Raw genomic sequence first — 17,333 nt, forward strand, 5'->3', positions numbered from 1 at the left:
CTTCGATGCACTGACAAGCGCCAGGCTACAGAAGGCAGTGCATTTCAGTAGCAGGATGAGATGTGGGGGACATTTCTCCAGCGTAAGTTGTGGAGCCTGTCGACTCCCCTTGCTGAGCTCATTCACGTCACATCTAGCAGGAGCCTGGCTCGGCCAAAACCGAATCCTTGGCTAACGAGTGAGGTAATCGGTGGGCGGGGCGGGCCTGGGGGACCAGCCGCCGGGGAGGCTGTGAGGGAAACGGTGCCCTCGGCCTGAGGAAGCTGCGCCCCGCCGCCTCACAGGAGCGTGGGCTGAAGGACGCGCCTTGCCCGTGTAAAACCCGCTCCCCGCCGGCCCGCTCCCGCTGCCGGCCCGCAGCACTGCCCCAAACAGTGCGCCAGCACCCACCGGAGCTGGTGCGCATGCGCCGGGGCCGCCCCGCCCGGCAGGAACGGCGCGCGTGCGCGCTGCCTCAGGCGGCGGGCGCAGCCATGTTCGGCGGGCAGCGGCGGCTGGCTCGCCTCAGCCATGTTCGGAGGGCAGCGGGGCCCGCGGCGCCGGGGCGGCGGCGGGGAGCCGGGGGAGCTGCGCAGGTGGGAGCTACTGCGGGGGGCCGGGGCGTGAGGGGCATTGCTCCCTCAGGGCGGCGGTAGAGCTCCCGGCGCTCTGCTGTGTGGGCGGGTGGGGCGTGTGGCGTCTGTGGGTGGGGGTAGGCGGTGCCGGCCGCGGGGTGGGCTTCGTTCGCCTTCCCCGGCCTGCAGCCCGGCCCCCCTCGGTAGCCGGGGGAAGCAGGTGCTAGCAGCTCGCCGTCCTCCACCGAGCGTCTTCAGCCCCTCGCTGAGGGCATGTCTCTTGCGGGGGGCTCTTTTGGTCTCTTCTGGCAGTGGGAGGGAGCTGGGTCGGGGCAGACGGGCTGCAGCCCGGGCAGCAGCCTGTGGGCCCGGGTGGGGAGGGCGCCGGTCCGGCGGGGTCGCCTTAGGGCGGACCCTGAGGTGGGCAGCGACTGCACGGCTCGGCAGGTGAAGAAATACTGGAGTGTTTCTAAAAGGCATACTTTTCGGTTACCGTATTTCCCCAGATTTTCAAATAGTGTTGTCCCTAAGGTATGCTAGGTGGTGTGCCTTCCCGGTCTTTTTCAAGTCTTTTGAGTAGTTGTTGTTGAGGGTGATTGGAGAAAAGTTTTATCCACTCGCTACCTTTGCAAAAATGGAATGTGATGTGTTGAAAGTGTCTGTTTGCCTAGATGCACGATTTGGAGTGAGCTATTTGTGCTGTGTGTTAGTAACTTTGAGGCCTCTGGGAGCAGGAAACTCCCAAAGCCAGTCAGGGTGGAGGAGGAAGGGGAAGAAAATGGGTTGTTAATGCAGGATTAAAATAGCAGAAGCCTTCCTTCCCTCTCGCTTGTTGAGTTAAAAAGTGATCTCACACATGCAGAATGTGTGTTTGCTGTTTACTCTCACATACAGAACAACAGTATGTTTACAGTGTGGAGTCTGCAATATGGGATCATTCTCTCAGGCTTGGTGGTGATGCATCTGCAGGTGTGGTCCTTAGCCCAGAAGCCAGGCCTGATGTTAGCACATTCTGTGATGGTGTTTTGATTAGTAACCTATCATTTAAGGTGCCAAGCCGCCAGAACTTGAGGAGGAAAATGTAGATAACTCCTTGTCCCCCTGCTTACTTGTGAGGACTCCACAGCAGTGTCTGGTAAAGAATTTCCTGTGTAAAAGTGTTCCATGTAAACATTTGACCTACTTCTCCTTAGACATGCTGGTTTCTTATGTTGAAGTGATGTTTCTGTATTTGCCTCTTCCACAAGTTTAGTAGCAGGTAGAATGGCATATAATGTCAAATAATGTGTTGCTGACAGAAGATAGTCTATGAATGTTGGCACATATCAGCAGTTCCATAAGCACTGGTGACAGTCCTCTTGGGGTTTTTTTCCCCCTTTTTGTTAGCCAAAAGTATACCCTTTCTGTTTGCAATCTAAGTATTAATAGTTTATTTTAAAATTCTGATGTCTTATTTGGATTACTCAAGATCTTTCTCAGCAATTGCATTGTCTAACACACTTTGTTAAGTTAGTGTTGCCTGAATGAGTAAATTGACACAAATAACATATCTGTATGCCAAATCTGCATTTTGTAAATATAGATGATGATACTCTTTTGTCCATGTTGTTTTGTATAGGCAATGTTCAGCGACTTCCAGTGACTTGATTTCTGATGAAAATTCTGTGTTCTAGTTCTGTGCAACATCCATACTGCTGGCATCAAGTACAGGAATGTAGAAACTGGAATGATTCAGATTCTTTGGTGTTTGATGAATATCAACGTAGACATTAGACCAATGGCTGGAGAGGTAAGGAGTATGTGCGGTTTGTTTTAAATCTTCACTTTGCTGTGCTCTTTTCTTTAGGATTCCAACAAAACCTTAGATGTGATTAGATGAAATGTTTAATACAGTAGTACAGAGTTAGCAGACAGTATCTGCATTGTGCAAGAGTAGACCATTCAGTTGGCTAATTGAAATACATGCCATAATTTAGCAAGTATTCCATTTGAGAGAAATGGTACATGCTGAGGTAGTAGTTTAAGCCCTTATTGTGGAGGTCTTCAGTGTTAGTGTAACATTCCCATTAAAGCAATATGCTTTTATATAAGGTGCATAAGCAAAGCATAAAAAGTTTAAGCGTGGGCCAAGCATGATGTTTGCCTCTTCACTTGACAGTATATTTGGTATATTTAGCTGTACTACAGTTTTAGTAAATATTTTCTTTCCTGTAGTCCAGTACTGAGAACATTCTGAGATGAGATCAAATTTTATAGGTAGGTAGTTTTTAAGAGTATTTTGCTTTGCTTTGGGTATTTTAGACTACCACCTAAGGTGGAGGGCATGTTGAGATTGGTATCTTTATGTCGGACAGAATATGAAAGTGGTGAGTGCTTGGATATGTGCAGATACATGGGTAGAATGTAAGTTAGAAAGGAGATTAATATTTTACTGAATAATATATAATTTGTACATCTCTGGTATTACATTGTACGAAGGCTATTGTAAGTTCTGTGGCTGTTTGTATGCTTCAGTTAATAATGAATCTTTTTGAGGAGCTTAGGAAAGCCTTTGTATTCAGGACTGTTTTCTGTCTTTGATACTATCATAAAAAATATTAACGGTATATTATGATTGTGAGTCGCATTGGATGTGCTAGCAGCATTTTGGTGTTCTCTTCTGCTGAGTAGATTCCTCCGTGGAATCTTTGTTGTGTGTTAAAATAAGATTGGTGGCATAGATGGTAATTTTGTCTATTCATGTGAACTGTTTAGGTAAGTATGACTATAAGCTAAATGTACTTCTGTATTATGTTAACTGTTAAGGCATTAATGTTGAAAGAAGTGGACAGACTAAAAGAAGGGAGTTTTCATCACTGCAGATAATTACAACATTATACAGTTTTCATTTATTATATTTTTTAAGTTGAATGAGGAACCTGATAAGTGTTTCTCTGCTCGGAGAGCACCGGTGATCCAACTGATTATTTAACTAAGAGCTTCCTGACTCACTCTTTGGCTTTACATACCAGCTTTACATTCTTGAAATGATTATGTTGTGATAGGACAGGTGTCTGACAAAATGTTGTTTCTGCTCACATGATGGGCATTTTTCTATTTTTTGAGCATCTCCCTGGTCCTTTACAAAGTCCTTTGCCAGTGACAGAGAGCAGCAACTAGATATGAGTTTGACTTCAAGTAATTCATGAGTTGTGCCCTTAATGGCATTGCAGTATTGAGAAGGTCCTCGAGTAGTAGAAAGGTGGGTTCGCATTGGCTGAGCTGGGAGTATTTTAAGAGGTTGCCAGGTCTGTGTTCTGACATGAAATTCACTTCATGTCCATTTCTTCCTGGCAAAGTAAAACTGATAATCTTACATCACTGCTGGAAGGTGACTTGGGCTGAAATGTTTTATTGTTTGACTTTGAACTGAAATAAGAGTAGGGGCATGCCCGTGATGTTATAGTTATGAAGCTGTTTTGTCCACTACTGAAGATTCTGTTCATTAAAAATGTTCATCAATAATGTTCATACTGAGTTATCGTTATTTCCAGCTCTACAGCACCAGAACATTCTAGGCCTCTTTCTAGTTACCCTGACTGGGAAAGTAGAATTGAAGAAGACAAAGCAATGAGAACATCTAAAAAAATTATGAAGTAAGTACTGAACAACTATTAACTATTGTTGCATAGCAATAGCCATCTGATGATCTCTGACTACTTTACATGTATTAATGAAGGTTTGAAATACAGTCAGGCTGTTGCATTTCAAGCCTGAAGGAATCCTTAAGGACATAGTAGCACTGAGAAGTCTTATCTCAAAAGCTACTTGTATGATCATTTCAGATTATCTTCTTCAGTTTAAATTGTACATTCATTACAATTTTCCATAGGAGAAAATACAGGAATTGTGAAAGGAAAAATGAAAACCAACCACTGAGGCTTGGAGAGAGAAATGACTATTAGATTATTTAAGCTAGCTTCCTTTATTATTATCCGTCTTACTGAGTTTAAGCTTTTTTCATATTTGTATTAGGAGGTTACATACATATGCAATAATCATGTACCATTTGGTTTGCTTGTAGGGCTAGCTATAAGCTTCTAGTAAGGCAGCTCTAGCACCAGTACCCTCAGGTGTATGTTTACTTGTTACAAACCTGAGCAATTGCATGAACTTGCAAAACCTGCTCTTGCGATGATTCATTTGGTTAGCACAACTTTCACTTGTGTAAACTAGTGAAGTAAGAGTTGTGCTTGCTGTCTGTCAGGGTAAGAACCCAAGCAGTTCTAGAGTACGTGTTCATATAACTTGCTGTGAAGCTATTAAGGTTCTTTTCAACCTAATTCTAATTCTATTTCTAAGTTCTGTTTCAACTGATTCTGCTAATCCAGCTGAAAGGGAAACCGATGAAGTGGTTCTGAGGAGAAGACAGAAACAGATCAACTTTGGAAAGAATACTCTTGCATATGACAGATATATTAAAGAAGTTCCAAAGTAAGTTGCACTGTGTCGCACATTTCCAAATAAACTCTTACTTGTTCCTGGTGTGTGTGTGTAGATCGGCACACAGGTTTAGTTCTCTTAAAACTATATGAGCAGTAAATGAAGAAAACTTAAATTTATTTTTATCAAAGAGAAGCTAGGTATTTTCTGTATATGAGCAAATTTAGCGAAAATTTAAAGCTAAATGTTCCCTTTGTGTATTGCTGTTACTATTAGCAAATATACTTTAAATAAATTCTGTATTAATCAGCTCCTTGTGATGCTTCTGGTGACTGTGCTGCTAGGTCAATGTGACGTTAATTGATACCAGAAAATGTCAGCTTTGAATGAGGACTGAATCAAGCCTTGCATTTAAGTGTTGGTAAGGGAGAACAGTCTTTAATAATTCATCAGTAACTAACAAATCAAAACCTGAATTTTTTTTTGTCATTCTTTGTCATTCCAGTTTGGGCTTCAGACAAGATTTCTTAGCCAGCCCCCTCTACTTACTGCAGAGCTGTCAAGATTCAGAAGCTAGTTGTAGCAATGTGTGGATGTGTACTTGTGCTATTGGTTTTTTGTGTTTCATTTGTTTGTTTGTTTTGAGGGTTATTTTTTTAGAGGTGTTTTTCTAATATGGCTTGCTGCTTACAGTTGCCAGCTTTCTATGGATTCTACCTGTTAAGAGTCTGGGTGAAAATTGCCAGCCAAGTGCAGTGGACACTGCAAGCTTGTTGTTGAGCAAAACTTGAAGATTAGACTAGATGACTAAAAATCAACTAACAGATACCATAAATGATCACAGATATCACACAATGACATGGTGTTGTGGTTTAACCCCACCTGGCAACTAAGCACCATGCAGCCGTTCACTCAATTCTTCCACCATCCTGCCCCAGCAGGATGGGGAGGAGAATCAACCCCAGCTGGCAACTAAGCACCACGCAGCCGTTCACTCAATTCTTCCACCATCCTGCCCAGCAGGATGGGGAGGAGAATCGGGGGGAAAATGTAAAGCTCATGGGTTGAGATAAGAGTTTAATAGTGAAATGAAATAAAATAATAACTATTTTAATGAAAGGGGAGAGAGGAATAAAACTCAAAAGAAAAAAACAAGCGATGCACAATACGGTTGCTCACTACGTGCCAACCAACACCCAGCCAGTCCCCATGCAGTGATCGGCAGGCTAACTCCACCCCAGTTATATACTGGACATGACGCTCAATGGTGTGGAATAGCCCTTTGGCTAGTTTGGGTCAGCTGTCCTGGATCTGCTCCCTCCTGGCTTCTTGTGCATCTGCTCACTGGCAGAGCATGGGAAACTTGTCAAGTCCTTGGTTTAGAGTGAGCATTACTGAGCAACAGCTAAAACATCAGTGTGTTATCCACATTATTTTTATACTAAATCCAAAACACAGCATTGTACCAGCTATTAAGAAGAAAATTAACTCAATCCCAGCTGAAACCAGGACACACTGTCACATCTTCAGTTACACTTTTTTTTTTCTTCAAAGAGTCTGGGATTGCTTTGTGAATTGTCATTTTGCTTGTCATTTTGTTGTCGGTGGTAGGACTGCAGCCAGTCTTACGGTGATGCCTGGCACTTGCATAGCTGTGCTGTGTTCAGTTAAATCATAGGTGGAAATCAGGAAAAGGTGAGAACAGTGTTCAGAAAAAACATGGGATAAACCTTAAAAAAAAAAAAAAAAAAAAGTGTTTGGGTTGCACTTTAATGGGGTAGTTTTTAATACTGTTCCTTAGCAGGGATCTGTTTATCTTAACTTAGAAAAGTGTTATGGTATGTTGATCTGTAAAGCTGGTAGACGGAACCACTTAAGACCAAGGTATTTACTATGATTTAAAACATTATTGTAATATACGTCCTGCCAGGCATAAAGCTGACTCTGATATAGTAGGACTATAAACGGGATTGTTTTGTGCTGTAGATACAGTTTGAGTGAGCTCTCCAGTAGTAATCTGGTGGGCAGGATCTGGGTTTGAGATACCAGCTGAGAAAAAGTACTTCCAGCCATGAGATGATCCCAGACCCCATTGTTACAGTGTCTGCTCAGTGTAACTCAGTGGAAAGGCATATCATTTACATTTTACGCAGAGAGTGGGGTACTTTGTTTTCTAAACTCCTAAGCGACAAATGCTATTTAGAATTCTAGCAATTCCTGTTGTAGTAACGCATGGACAGTGGTGAAATAAAAGTTGACGTAAGATACTTGTGCATTGACCCCTGCCAGCAGCTAAGTACCCACACAGCTACTTGCTCCCTCCCTCTCCCCAGTGTGATGGGGAAAGAATAGGAAGAACAGAAGCAAGAAAACTGATGGATTGAGATAAGGGCAGTTTAATAGGTGAAGAAGAGAAGGGGGGGGGGGGAAGCAAACGATGCAAATGCACTCAATCACTCTCACTGCCTGCTGCAAGCAGACTGGTGCCTTGACAGTCTCTGACCAGTGGCCGCTTTGGAAGACACCTCCCCTTCTTCCTGTGCTCTTGTTTTTTATGCTAAGCATGATATTCTATGGTGTGGAATATATCTCTTTAGGTAACTTGAGTCAACTGTTCCAGCAGTTTGCCCTCTCAACTTCTTGTTCGCCCTGAACTTAGTGGCTGCGAGAGGGCGCAGGGCAGAGTGGGGGAAAAAGAGGAGGCCTTGAAGCTGTGCAAGTACTGTTCAGCAATAGCCAAAAATTTGTGTGTTATCAGCAGTGTTTTAGCCATAAATCCCAAACACAGTACTGCTATGAATGAAGTTAACTCCATCCCAGCCAGACTCCGTACAAGGCTAAACACAAAGAAACTGCACCTGTCTCAGTAAAACTGAGACAGAAGTAGCTGGAGGCTAGGATGCTGTCAAAGGAGTATCAGTTATGCTGCTTCTGTTTCATATTTGACCATGGGCAGTAGGGATCAGGTTTTGACAGCTGTCAGATTGCTGGACTTGAAGAACCTCTGTCTGACTCAGCATGTTATTGTTAGTTGTTGCTAGAGTGGTCTGGTTTTGACAATGTTTTAGAACATAGGCATTTCAGTTAAGTGTTTAAAAATATGAAAATTTAATTTATTAGGCCACTGACGCCTGTGTGATCTGATAGACTGAGGGTTTTTTTAAGAACAGAAATCATGTTCTGAAATAATAAATGTTACTTTGTATTTACAGGAATCAGCGAATACCAGGAGTGCATCCTAGAACTCCCAACAAATTTAAGAAGTACAGCCGCAGGTCCTGGGACCAGCAGATCAGGTTATGGAAGATAGCACTGCATGCCTGGGATCCTCCTACTGAAGAAACCTGGGATCTGCAGCCAGTGTGCGTATGGGTGAATTAAGTCGGCATGTGTCTCTAGCTATACAGGAGGACTCTCTATTTCCTTTAGAGCATTCCTATCTGTATTTCCTTTAGAGAATTCCTAACTGGGAAGAAAAGAGGGGATCAGGCTTAGAAATGGAAGTCTCCTTGAATGCCTTGTTTTCCTTTTGAATTGTTAGTCTTCAAGATATTCCCATTATTTAGTCTAAATTCATCTTCAATACGGCGCTTTGGGGAGCAAGGTATTTGGTCTGTCTACATTAGTATGCTTCTTTCCTCTGGGTGTTTATGCTGGTGAGCACAAGGTGCAATTATTTTTCTAGAAAAGGATAGGCATAAGCAGAAATTCCATTATTGCTGTGCCTTGACATTGATAACCTTTCCATATTTCCTTTTTCTGATGTCAGTGGAACAGCCTTTCTCATGCAATAAAAATACGTTAGAGGGTTTGAGAAGTGTAAGAGTATTAAGAGATTTCTGTGCTCTGCAGGACAGTGGCAGCTATGTTCAAGATGGAATTTTTTTTATCTTTTCAGAACTTTGTATTTCTGTAACAAGGCTAGCTCTGCTAATTGACACCACCTAAAACTTTGTAAGATTTGAACTAGTAAATTGAGAGGAAAGAGTTATGGAATTCTATTAGCTCTGTTACTGCATTGTGTAAATAGTTTTAGCTGTGTGTAATTGACCTAAGGTCGAAGCGCAGTTGTTTGCACCATTTCGATGTCATACAAGATGAACTGTTAATTATTACTGCAGCTTAACTGTCTTCTGCTTGGAATGGTAAGCCAGATGGGTAGTATGTAAATCCCTTTTTTTCCTTCCCCCCCCGGCTTTTTCACTTTTTTAATTTCTTGGTTTTAGAAGTACAGAACCCTCAGGCAGTTCCAGGAATGGTTCTGCAAAGACGAGGATGTTTCCGGCTCCTTTGTATTTGACGAAAAGCAGAAAACGAGTGTGAAGATGAATGCAGACAGACTAACCACGCACTGGAGAGGTATGAGGTCACTTCTATGGTTAACTTACTGAAACAATTCAATACACGTTGATGCTGTCAGGAATGATGTTTTGTAGGAAACATTTAACAAGGGAGGGCAGTTAATGCTCAGCTTTGGAGTTTGGCACTTTTGCTGTTGAATGTAATCCACACTGGTATGGAGTGCTAAATGTGGAAAAATATCAGCATTACAGAACTGCATGATTAACAGTGGCAAAAGGGAGTGTTTTTTCAGCTTCTGTGGTTATACAGTGGGGTACTGACATTTCTTCAACTACTGTTGCCAAATGCTGAAAGTAGGATGGATACCTTTTTCAGAAACAAGAGTGACCATCATTAATTAACAGTATTATGCCTGTGTGCAGAACAGCAGGGAGACTTAACAGTGCAGCACCTCATGCACTTCCCTGTTTACTGAGATACCTTGATCTGGGGCATGTGCATGGAGCTGAAAATGGTCCTGCTTCCAAGTTTCTTCTGCGATTGTGGCTGGGTTCACTTGCCGGAATACAGTGGAGTGGTTACCAAAATTTGAGCCGTTTTCTCTGTTCTTCTGTTGTGACTGAAGAGTGATACCTCAAAAAAAGTCTTCCTGTGTAGCATGTACTGTTATTTTGCAGGACTCTGATAAGCATTTAAACACAAATGAGAAATGTTGAGTGTGTAATTTGTCTTTTTTTTGTAGTCCCTGTTCTCCAGATTCTTCTCCAGTCTGGAAACGCAGAAAAAGAAACAATTCTGACTCCTCTGGGGTTTCACAGAGCAAAAAACATTATGTGCATATGTGCCACACACTGGAAAGGTATGAAATTATTTTCCATATGGAGATTCATTGATACTATGCACTGACTTTTGGAATATGGCTAGTATTTATCCCTCCATTTCTTAATAGCTTTACTTTTATCTAAATGTGTGTGCAATTTAATGGGGAAGGGAAATCATGCCAGATAATTGTGTTGTATGATAGCAAATATTTGCAGTGATCCTTTGCAAAAGTGAAGAAACTTCAGTGTCAGAATGCACAAAATAGCACAGTCTAGTGTGTAGATTTAGGCAAAACTAATGTGCTGTTGCTTTCTCGTGGAACTTGGTTTCTGCTTCAGAGGTTGTAATTCTGAACTTGTTAGGCATCTGCCGTAGTTATTTCTTGTACCTCTTATGTGCACTGTATTCTGCTTTTTGGCTTGCAGAGTGTGTACAAGTTGATGAATGTTATGGTAAGGGAATCAGCCAGTGTTCATTGCAATCTGTCAGCAAATACTGAACTTGCTGCCTGTTTAATTCTCACCATATTGCCTCCTTTGCTACAGGTATTAAAGAGAATACGTATCCATGAAGGAATGTGAAAGAAACTTTGTGTGTTTTAGTTAAGCTTTTCCCTGCCTTTATGAAAGATGGTATGGGTAGATGGAAGAAAAGGGTAGAGTTTTTCAGGCTACGTCTTCATTTGAAGTTGTTCAGGAATTAAACTACTCCTCTAGCAATTGGTCTTTATCATATTTCCTTTTTTTTCCTTTCCTAGCTGCTTCACAAGAAGTCTTCTTATAAATGAGAACTGATAGGCTATGTAGAGGAGAGCATAGTTTAATTATACAAAGTTTTGTCAGAACCCCAGGAAAAGTGGAACAATTATTTACGTTTTTGGGGATTTAGTAGACTTTTCACACTAAGTTTAGTTTATACAGGTGTGGGTTTTTTTCTCTCTACTTAGCCCCCTTACCCTCAGAAGAATTTAGAGGAACTGTGTTGCAAAGGTCCATGGTTTCAGACCTTTTCACTTTCTTTCTAGTCTTACTGAATCAGGATGTCAGGAGGCTTTTTCAAAGTGCTCAGAGTGGGAAGCCTTTGGTGAAAATAACGAAGTAATGACAGTACAGCATGGTATAGAAATAACAAGGTAAATACCATAGTCATCATGATTTCCTGTCTATTGCTTGTGCTGTGAAGTTGTCCTTTGCTTTTTATCTTTCTTTTCTTTCACTGTTTAATACCACTGGTTTTTTCTTCTTCCATTTCTTCCAACATGCGGTGTGTTTGGTTGTTATTTGTATTTACTTGGCTTTTTCCAGTCTGATTCTCCATCTGCTGCTTCTGCCATTAAGTAATGCTGGAAAATGGTGAACCCCTTTCACCCTCTTTGTATTATGGAAAGCAATAGCATTTTACAGAATTGGTCCCCATGGTTGTTACTAGCCTCTCACTTGCACAGCCTAGGAGCTGAAAGCTTCCTCTCTGCCTCCTTAGAGGTTAAGATGTTTTGTGCTGATAATGATAGTTGTTTGTTTTTATGCAGTGACCCGATTCCAGCTAGCTGTTCTTCAGGATGGAACAATCAGAAACAGAAAAAAACTAACTTCATTCTGCCTGACAGCAAAATTTGCAGAGATACAGACTGCAGGCTGGAGAGGTATAAAATGCAACTCATCGATCAGGGGCTTTTCTTTCCGTATTAAGTTAGAAACACAGTTGCTTTATTGCTGTATTTCAATCCAAGCTTTTCTTATAAACATAGATATTTTTTTTAACTATTCTTCTTAGGGATGTGTTGGCCAGTATTTATATGTTGTGTGGTAATATTATGTCCTTAATGTTCTTGTGTTATGGTCTGTATTAGAGTAAATAGCAGGTTGTAGCTGTATTTAGTATAAAAGGTTACCATATTAAAACAAATTGCTCTTTGGTTTTTGTTTTTTTTTCATTTGTAGGCTTAAACTTTGTAGCAGTTTATTGGAAGGACATCAGCCAGAATACCCTGAAAGGGGATGGGGAAGTGCAAGTGCTGAAGGTAGAATAATGAGGAAAAAAATTTAAATACCAAGGTGAGCTCATGCTGACTACTTATTTTACCTGTTTTTTTTCAGTAGCCAATATACAGGTGTCATTCTACAGAATCCAACTGTTCAGTTCAAGCAGCCCAGTTTTTCTTTTTATTCCTGTATTGTATTAGTATTTTATCACTTCTGATTGCATTTAATGCAGCAACTTAAAGATCTAATACTTCGGACCCGGTAAATTGAAACATTTTACCTGTTCAGCCAGAAAATTTTTATCATTGTGTTATCACCCGAATGATAACGAGTCAGGTTTTTAAATTATTTCAGTAGCGGCTTTGTTGCCTTTTAATATTTTTGTGATGAAATCACAACTTTGCATTTGCAGCAGTAGATTTCAATGAAAATTTTCTCTTGGACTGTAGATTCCTTTAGTGCATTAATAGGATGGGTAGTAATCTTGAGTCAAAATAGCTTTTATTAGCAAATAGCCTTTTGTATGACTTGATTGTCTTTGATCTACATTCAGTGCAGGCTCTGAAATGTTATGGACTAGGATGTAAATATCTGTTTAATAGTGATGTGGGAATATTTTGCATAGTAAAACATATGGCATTAAATATACAGCACAGTATTAATTTTAGACTATGTAGATTTTGAATTCTAGCAATATGAGGAAAAGGCAGGTAGAGTAAAAAATTGTGCTAATGATATTTTTATGTTGACTTTATTAATTTTTAATTTAAACTCTTTGAGCATGAATAAGACAATACGGATTCACTTTAGAAAAGTGCTAATTCAGTATTTGAAAATATTTAGTCTCTCTTTGTATATAGAAGTATCGAAGAAGGACTTTCTCCTGTGACAGAAAATGATTTGAAGAATAGGGTTATAGTCGTGAGATCAGCAGATCAAGTCTTGGAAAACTGATGCAGTCGCATAAAATCTGTACTGAAAAAGCAAGAGATTTACAGTCAGCATATGTGCAATCAACGTAAGGTGAAATGTGCAGGTAAAAGAAGCATGCCTTTGTACATCATAGTTAAGAGAGCCTTTCTGATCTTCTGTATAATTGATATTTAGCTGCTTTGCAGTTGTCTTTGTAAATAAGGCTCTATTACGGAATATATATATTCAGTGGGTTCGTAATCACTCATTCTAATTGAAAAAATCTTTGTGACACGTAAAATGTAGAAAGTGAATTAAATAGCTTCTCTGTGGAGCAACACATGGGTTTCCTGGGGATGCAAAGATCAGTATTTAAGAGACACTGCCTTTAACCATGGGTTTTAGGTGTGATGAGCTCTAACTCAATTGGCAGAACGTCAGCTGTGGCAGGGAAAAGTTGCTTGCAAACCAGATACTGGTTTACATGGTAGAATTCCATACCGCCTGCCTTTTTGCTAAAAGAAAACTTCTGTCTTAAATGGGAAAAACAGAAGTGGCTGTTTTGAAGCCCAGTTAAATGTCTGTAAGTTTGAATGTATGTGGTTGCTTTTGAAAGGAAAAAACCTTAGTAGGACACTTATGATACAGCAGAAATGTGTTAATTAGAATTGAGATAAAAATGTATTTTATGAATTAATAATGACATTTATGTGAAAATTATGCAAGGGACTGGGAAAGATAGGCTCAGCTGCTTCATTTGCTCTGACAAATACTTCAGGAGTATAGAATATGTAGTATTCTCTATGTTTTTCCAATAACTTATGTTCGCAAAGTGTTCATACTATCTGTAACTTTCTTTAGTATTGACAATATAGGTTTGTCTTTTATACTGTGTTTTAAGCTCACCATATGCAGCGCTGTGTTTCATTTACTGTTACTATAACACTGCAGCTTAAAATAGTAAATGTTTTGCTCTTAATGACTAGATAGATTGTATTTATAAAATGCTGTTATCTACCTTTTTAGGTTTCTCCAGTTCTTTAAGGATAGTTTTCTGCAAGCTCTGCCTCAAGTGTAAAACTTCAGGTTTCACTAAGCCTGTGCTACAATGATGATGGATGTTCCTTAAAGCTTTTGCGAGAACGTTTCTGCTGTACCTGTGTTGGCAGATGACATGTGCATCGTTATAAAGGCTGTTTCAGTTGATGGATCCTGCTGTTGCCATTTGGAGATCGTGCTACTTAGCATGCTAATGTTACGCTGGTGAATTGGTCCAATATTGAGTCAATCTGCAGAATGCCACCCTTTAAACGAAGGAGTTAAACTCTGTTTCTTTTACTGGACCAGAATTGTAACATCCAACCTGAAGAACTGCTTCAAAAGAATGTACATAATTGTAACCTTTCTCCAGTTAAACTGTTCTTAGCTTTTGGATTGGTTGCTCATCCATTTGGCCTTATTTACTGTTCTCTGAGATAAGATATATTAAGTTTGAATTTGTCTGTGCCTAGTGAGAGAAAAGAGAGAGCAAGGGCAGATGGTTTATCAAAATCTGATCCCTCTCTTTAAGGGGGTAAGTGACTGTATGAACAGCAACACAGTGTAAATACCTGGATTTTGCTTTTATGTTATTGCATCCTGACCTGAAGAGACAATCTACTGCTAAGGGTATTAAGAGGATGAGTTCAGTGCCTGCTGTTCCTACAGGAATTGGAGGTGAGCAGCAGCATTTGCAGGTTTGGAGCTGCTTCTGGGCATGGGCTGTCTGGGCTAAGGGTGGTGATGGTGTTGAGATAGGCTCTCCTTTGTTTTACTCTTCTAGCACTGTGATCAGAAGGTCAAAGTGAGGGCTTGTGGCTACAGTAGAATTTAGACCAGATTCATGTGCCAGTTACAAGAATTTTTTACAGCCCTTGTGGCATTTTGTGTGTCATGTACTGGGATACAAATGCCTGGTAGAGCTGGGAATTGTCTCTCTGTAGGAGTTTGGTTGGTGGTTTTTTTTTTTGCAAGACCACTGCAGAACTATGTCAGGCCTAGGGATGACACACAGTGGCCTTGTTGTGGGGCTGGCAGTGTACCCAAGGGCCAAAAACCTATTGTGCTGCTGATGTGGGAGTAAGCTGCTTCCCCAGAAACTACTCCCAGTCCCTTCTAAAACATGATTTCCTAGCATGCTCGGGCATAGCGTTCAGTAGTGTCCCAGCACAAGGGTGGCTCAGTCACACACCACAGAGCACTCAAGTGTGTGTATAGTAGGAACACAGTTGTACAGCAGTTTTCTAAGAAGTAATAGTAAGAATAACTTAGAACCTTGTTGTTCCAGCCTGCATGCTTTCATGTGATTTATGGTGATTGTAAATACGGGAATGTGTTAAATTTTTGGCATTTTGTCTTTATGCAGCAGAATTAAAGACTTTAACTTTAAAGATCCCTATTAGTCTGCTTTTGATGTTATGTTGTCAGAGTTTCATTACAAAAGGAGCATGTGGGTTCAGTTGTCTTTTTTTTGTTTGTTTGTTTTATGGTGTTTTGAGTTATTTGTAACCCTTGCTAAAAGGGGGAAGGAGGACTCTTCAGAGATGAAAACAAACTCTTAAAGGGAGTTTACAATTTGAGTTGTGTCCAACCCTTCATTTTTATTTTGACATCTAGTCATGAACTTTAGTGCATTGTAACCTAGTGGAAGGGAGCAGCTGAAGCCCCAGCACTCATTCTGCCATGAGAAAGGTGTCCTGGAGAAGATGGAGCAGTTGGGTAAGAGTAATAGGCTGTCATGGAATACTTAAGGTCAGCTGTCAGAGCCCTTAAATTTTTGCCTATGATGGATAGGACCTGCAGTGGATATATGGACACAAATCCATAGGATTTGTAATTCAGCAGTCCTTAAAAGATCTTTTATTTCTCAGTTGAAGATACTTAGACTAGAAATAGAATATAACCATTTTGCCTGTGGCAGTTAAATTTTGGGCAGATTTATTCCCTAATCCAGGTTCTGTATGCTTGGCCAAGCTATGGTAGCACAAGGAAAGGAATGATACTGAGATAGGTTTGAGGTCTGCTAAAGTCGTTCTTGCAGTGCTGCCACTGGATGTAGGACCATCCTAATGTCTTCTAATTAGTAACAGTAACCTCATCAGTCTGAGCAGAGCAGTTAAAACTGGAATGCGGACAGTCCACTAATTTGTTTATCCAAGGCTGTTTGGCATAAGAGTTTACAACTGAGGTAGGCAAAGCTGAAGTCTGGTAGTCCATCTCCAGTTTGTATTTGCTAGCCTTCCATAAATTTTACCTATTTTAATTAAATCCACTTTGCATATATCTGTGCTCAAGTTTGCAATTAAGTCAAAATAAACACTGAACTTGAACGGCCAAGTTTAAATTTCTTCAAAGAAGTGACACGTATCTCCTGTTGGCATGCTTCCACTGGGAGAATCTCCTTACAGATGATACGTTATCTGTGCTTGTAGAAACAGTCCTTCACCAGCAGTTCTGCTATGCCATTGGTTATGTGTACTTGTGGTGTGAAAGTGTTTTCTTTGAAGGAATTTCTTTGCTGACAAGGACAGAAAGATGCAAGGCAGCTGTAATCCCTAAGCTGTGTTACAGCAGGCAGTTCTGCTGGATAAACTGAATTTAACTTCTACACAGTGTTGTGCTAGAAGTAGTGTGGCCTCTAGGCTGGAGCTATCTGTCTGGCTCACTTGGATGTGTTCAGGTAAACGTGCAGTTCAAGACTTCTTATCTCAGAGCAAGAGTTTGTATGTGTTTTGAACCTATGCTGTACTTCAGGCATGTCCTTGGTTCAGGAACACAGTTCTGTTTTTCATAGCAGTGTGTGGGAAAGAAAAGGTGCTAGCATGGCAGACTTTCCTGCAGGAGCATGGGTGTTTATGCAGATGCCACACAGGAGGTGCATGCGTTTGTACGGTTATGGTAAGGCCAGGTAAAGGGAAAAGAACTTCCAAGGTAAATCCTTTACATTGTACTGTTTAGTGTTTTACTGAGCATAGAGCCAGCCTGACTGTTACCGCCCAGAGGCAAGCATTTTGGAGACATCCTACAACAGAGATCTCTGAGGACATTAAGTACAGGAACTGTGTACAGCCTTTGAGGAAAAACTGAGGAGTTGATGGAAAGTGAACACAGTTTCCCCTTACCTCCTCTCAAAATACCACTGATTTCAGCTAGGAGCACTAAAGTATGTAGTCATTCCAACCAAAAGGCATTAAACAACTAAAACACTGTTTCCAAATAGATACTTAGCAGGAGTCTGAGATACGCATCATGAGAATGCAGATGCAGTTTGTAGAAGTGAAACATTTGAATTCAGTGAATT

The 17,333-nt window shown here is 40.8% G+C and overlaps 1 protein-coding gene across 1 annotated transcript; it reads left to right on the forward strand.

Annotated features, from left to right (window-relative positions):
- Positions 1 to 827: 827 nt before the first annotated feature.
- LOC119151420 (histone RNA hairpin-binding protein-like) lies at positions 828 to 15,427 on the forward strand. The gene is made up of 12 exons (XM_037395351.1): positions 828 to 1,085; positions 2,321 to 2,343; positions 4,088 to 4,189; positions 4,896 to 5,027; positions 8,189 to 8,338; positions 9,211 to 9,335; positions 10,021 to 10,137; positions 11,125 to 11,232; positions 11,629 to 11,742; positions 12,041 to 12,154; positions 12,926 to 13,118; positions 14,021 to 15,427. Exons 1-8 carry the CDS (start codon positions 828 to 830, stop codon positions 11,199 to 11,201), a joined length of 984 nt encoding a protein of 327 aa, XP_037251248.1. The 3' UTR covers positions 11,202 to 11,232; positions 11,629 to 11,742; positions 12,041 to 12,154; positions 12,926 to 13,118; positions 14,021 to 15,427.
- The last annotated feature ends 1,906 nt before the right edge of the window (positions 15,428 to 17,333 follow it).

The sequence above is a fragment of the Falco rusticolus genome, chromosome 1, assembly GCF_015220075.1.
Source record: "Falco rusticolus isolate bFalRus1 chromosome 1, bFalRus1.pri, whole genome shotgun sequence".
NCBI classification, from domain to species: Eukaryota; Metazoa; Chordata; class Aves; order Falconiformes; family Falconidae; genus Falco; species Falco rusticolus.

What these genes read in the sequence shown, in the direction of transcription:
- LOC119151420 (XM_037395351.1), top strand. Translation starts at nt 828, where the DNA reads ATGTCTCTTGCGGGGGGCTCTTTTGGTCTCTTCTGGCAGTGGGAGGGA. An exon ending in ACATCTAAAAAAATTATGAA is followed by an intron (nt 4,190 to 4,895) that starts GTAAGTACTGAA and finishes TCTATTTCTAAG; the next exon opens with TTCTGTTTCAACTGATTCTG. An exon ending in TATATTAAAGAAGTTCCAAA is followed by an intron (nt 5,028 to 8,188) that starts GTAAGTTGCACT and finishes TTGTATTTACAG; the next exon opens with GAATCAGCGAATACCAGGAG.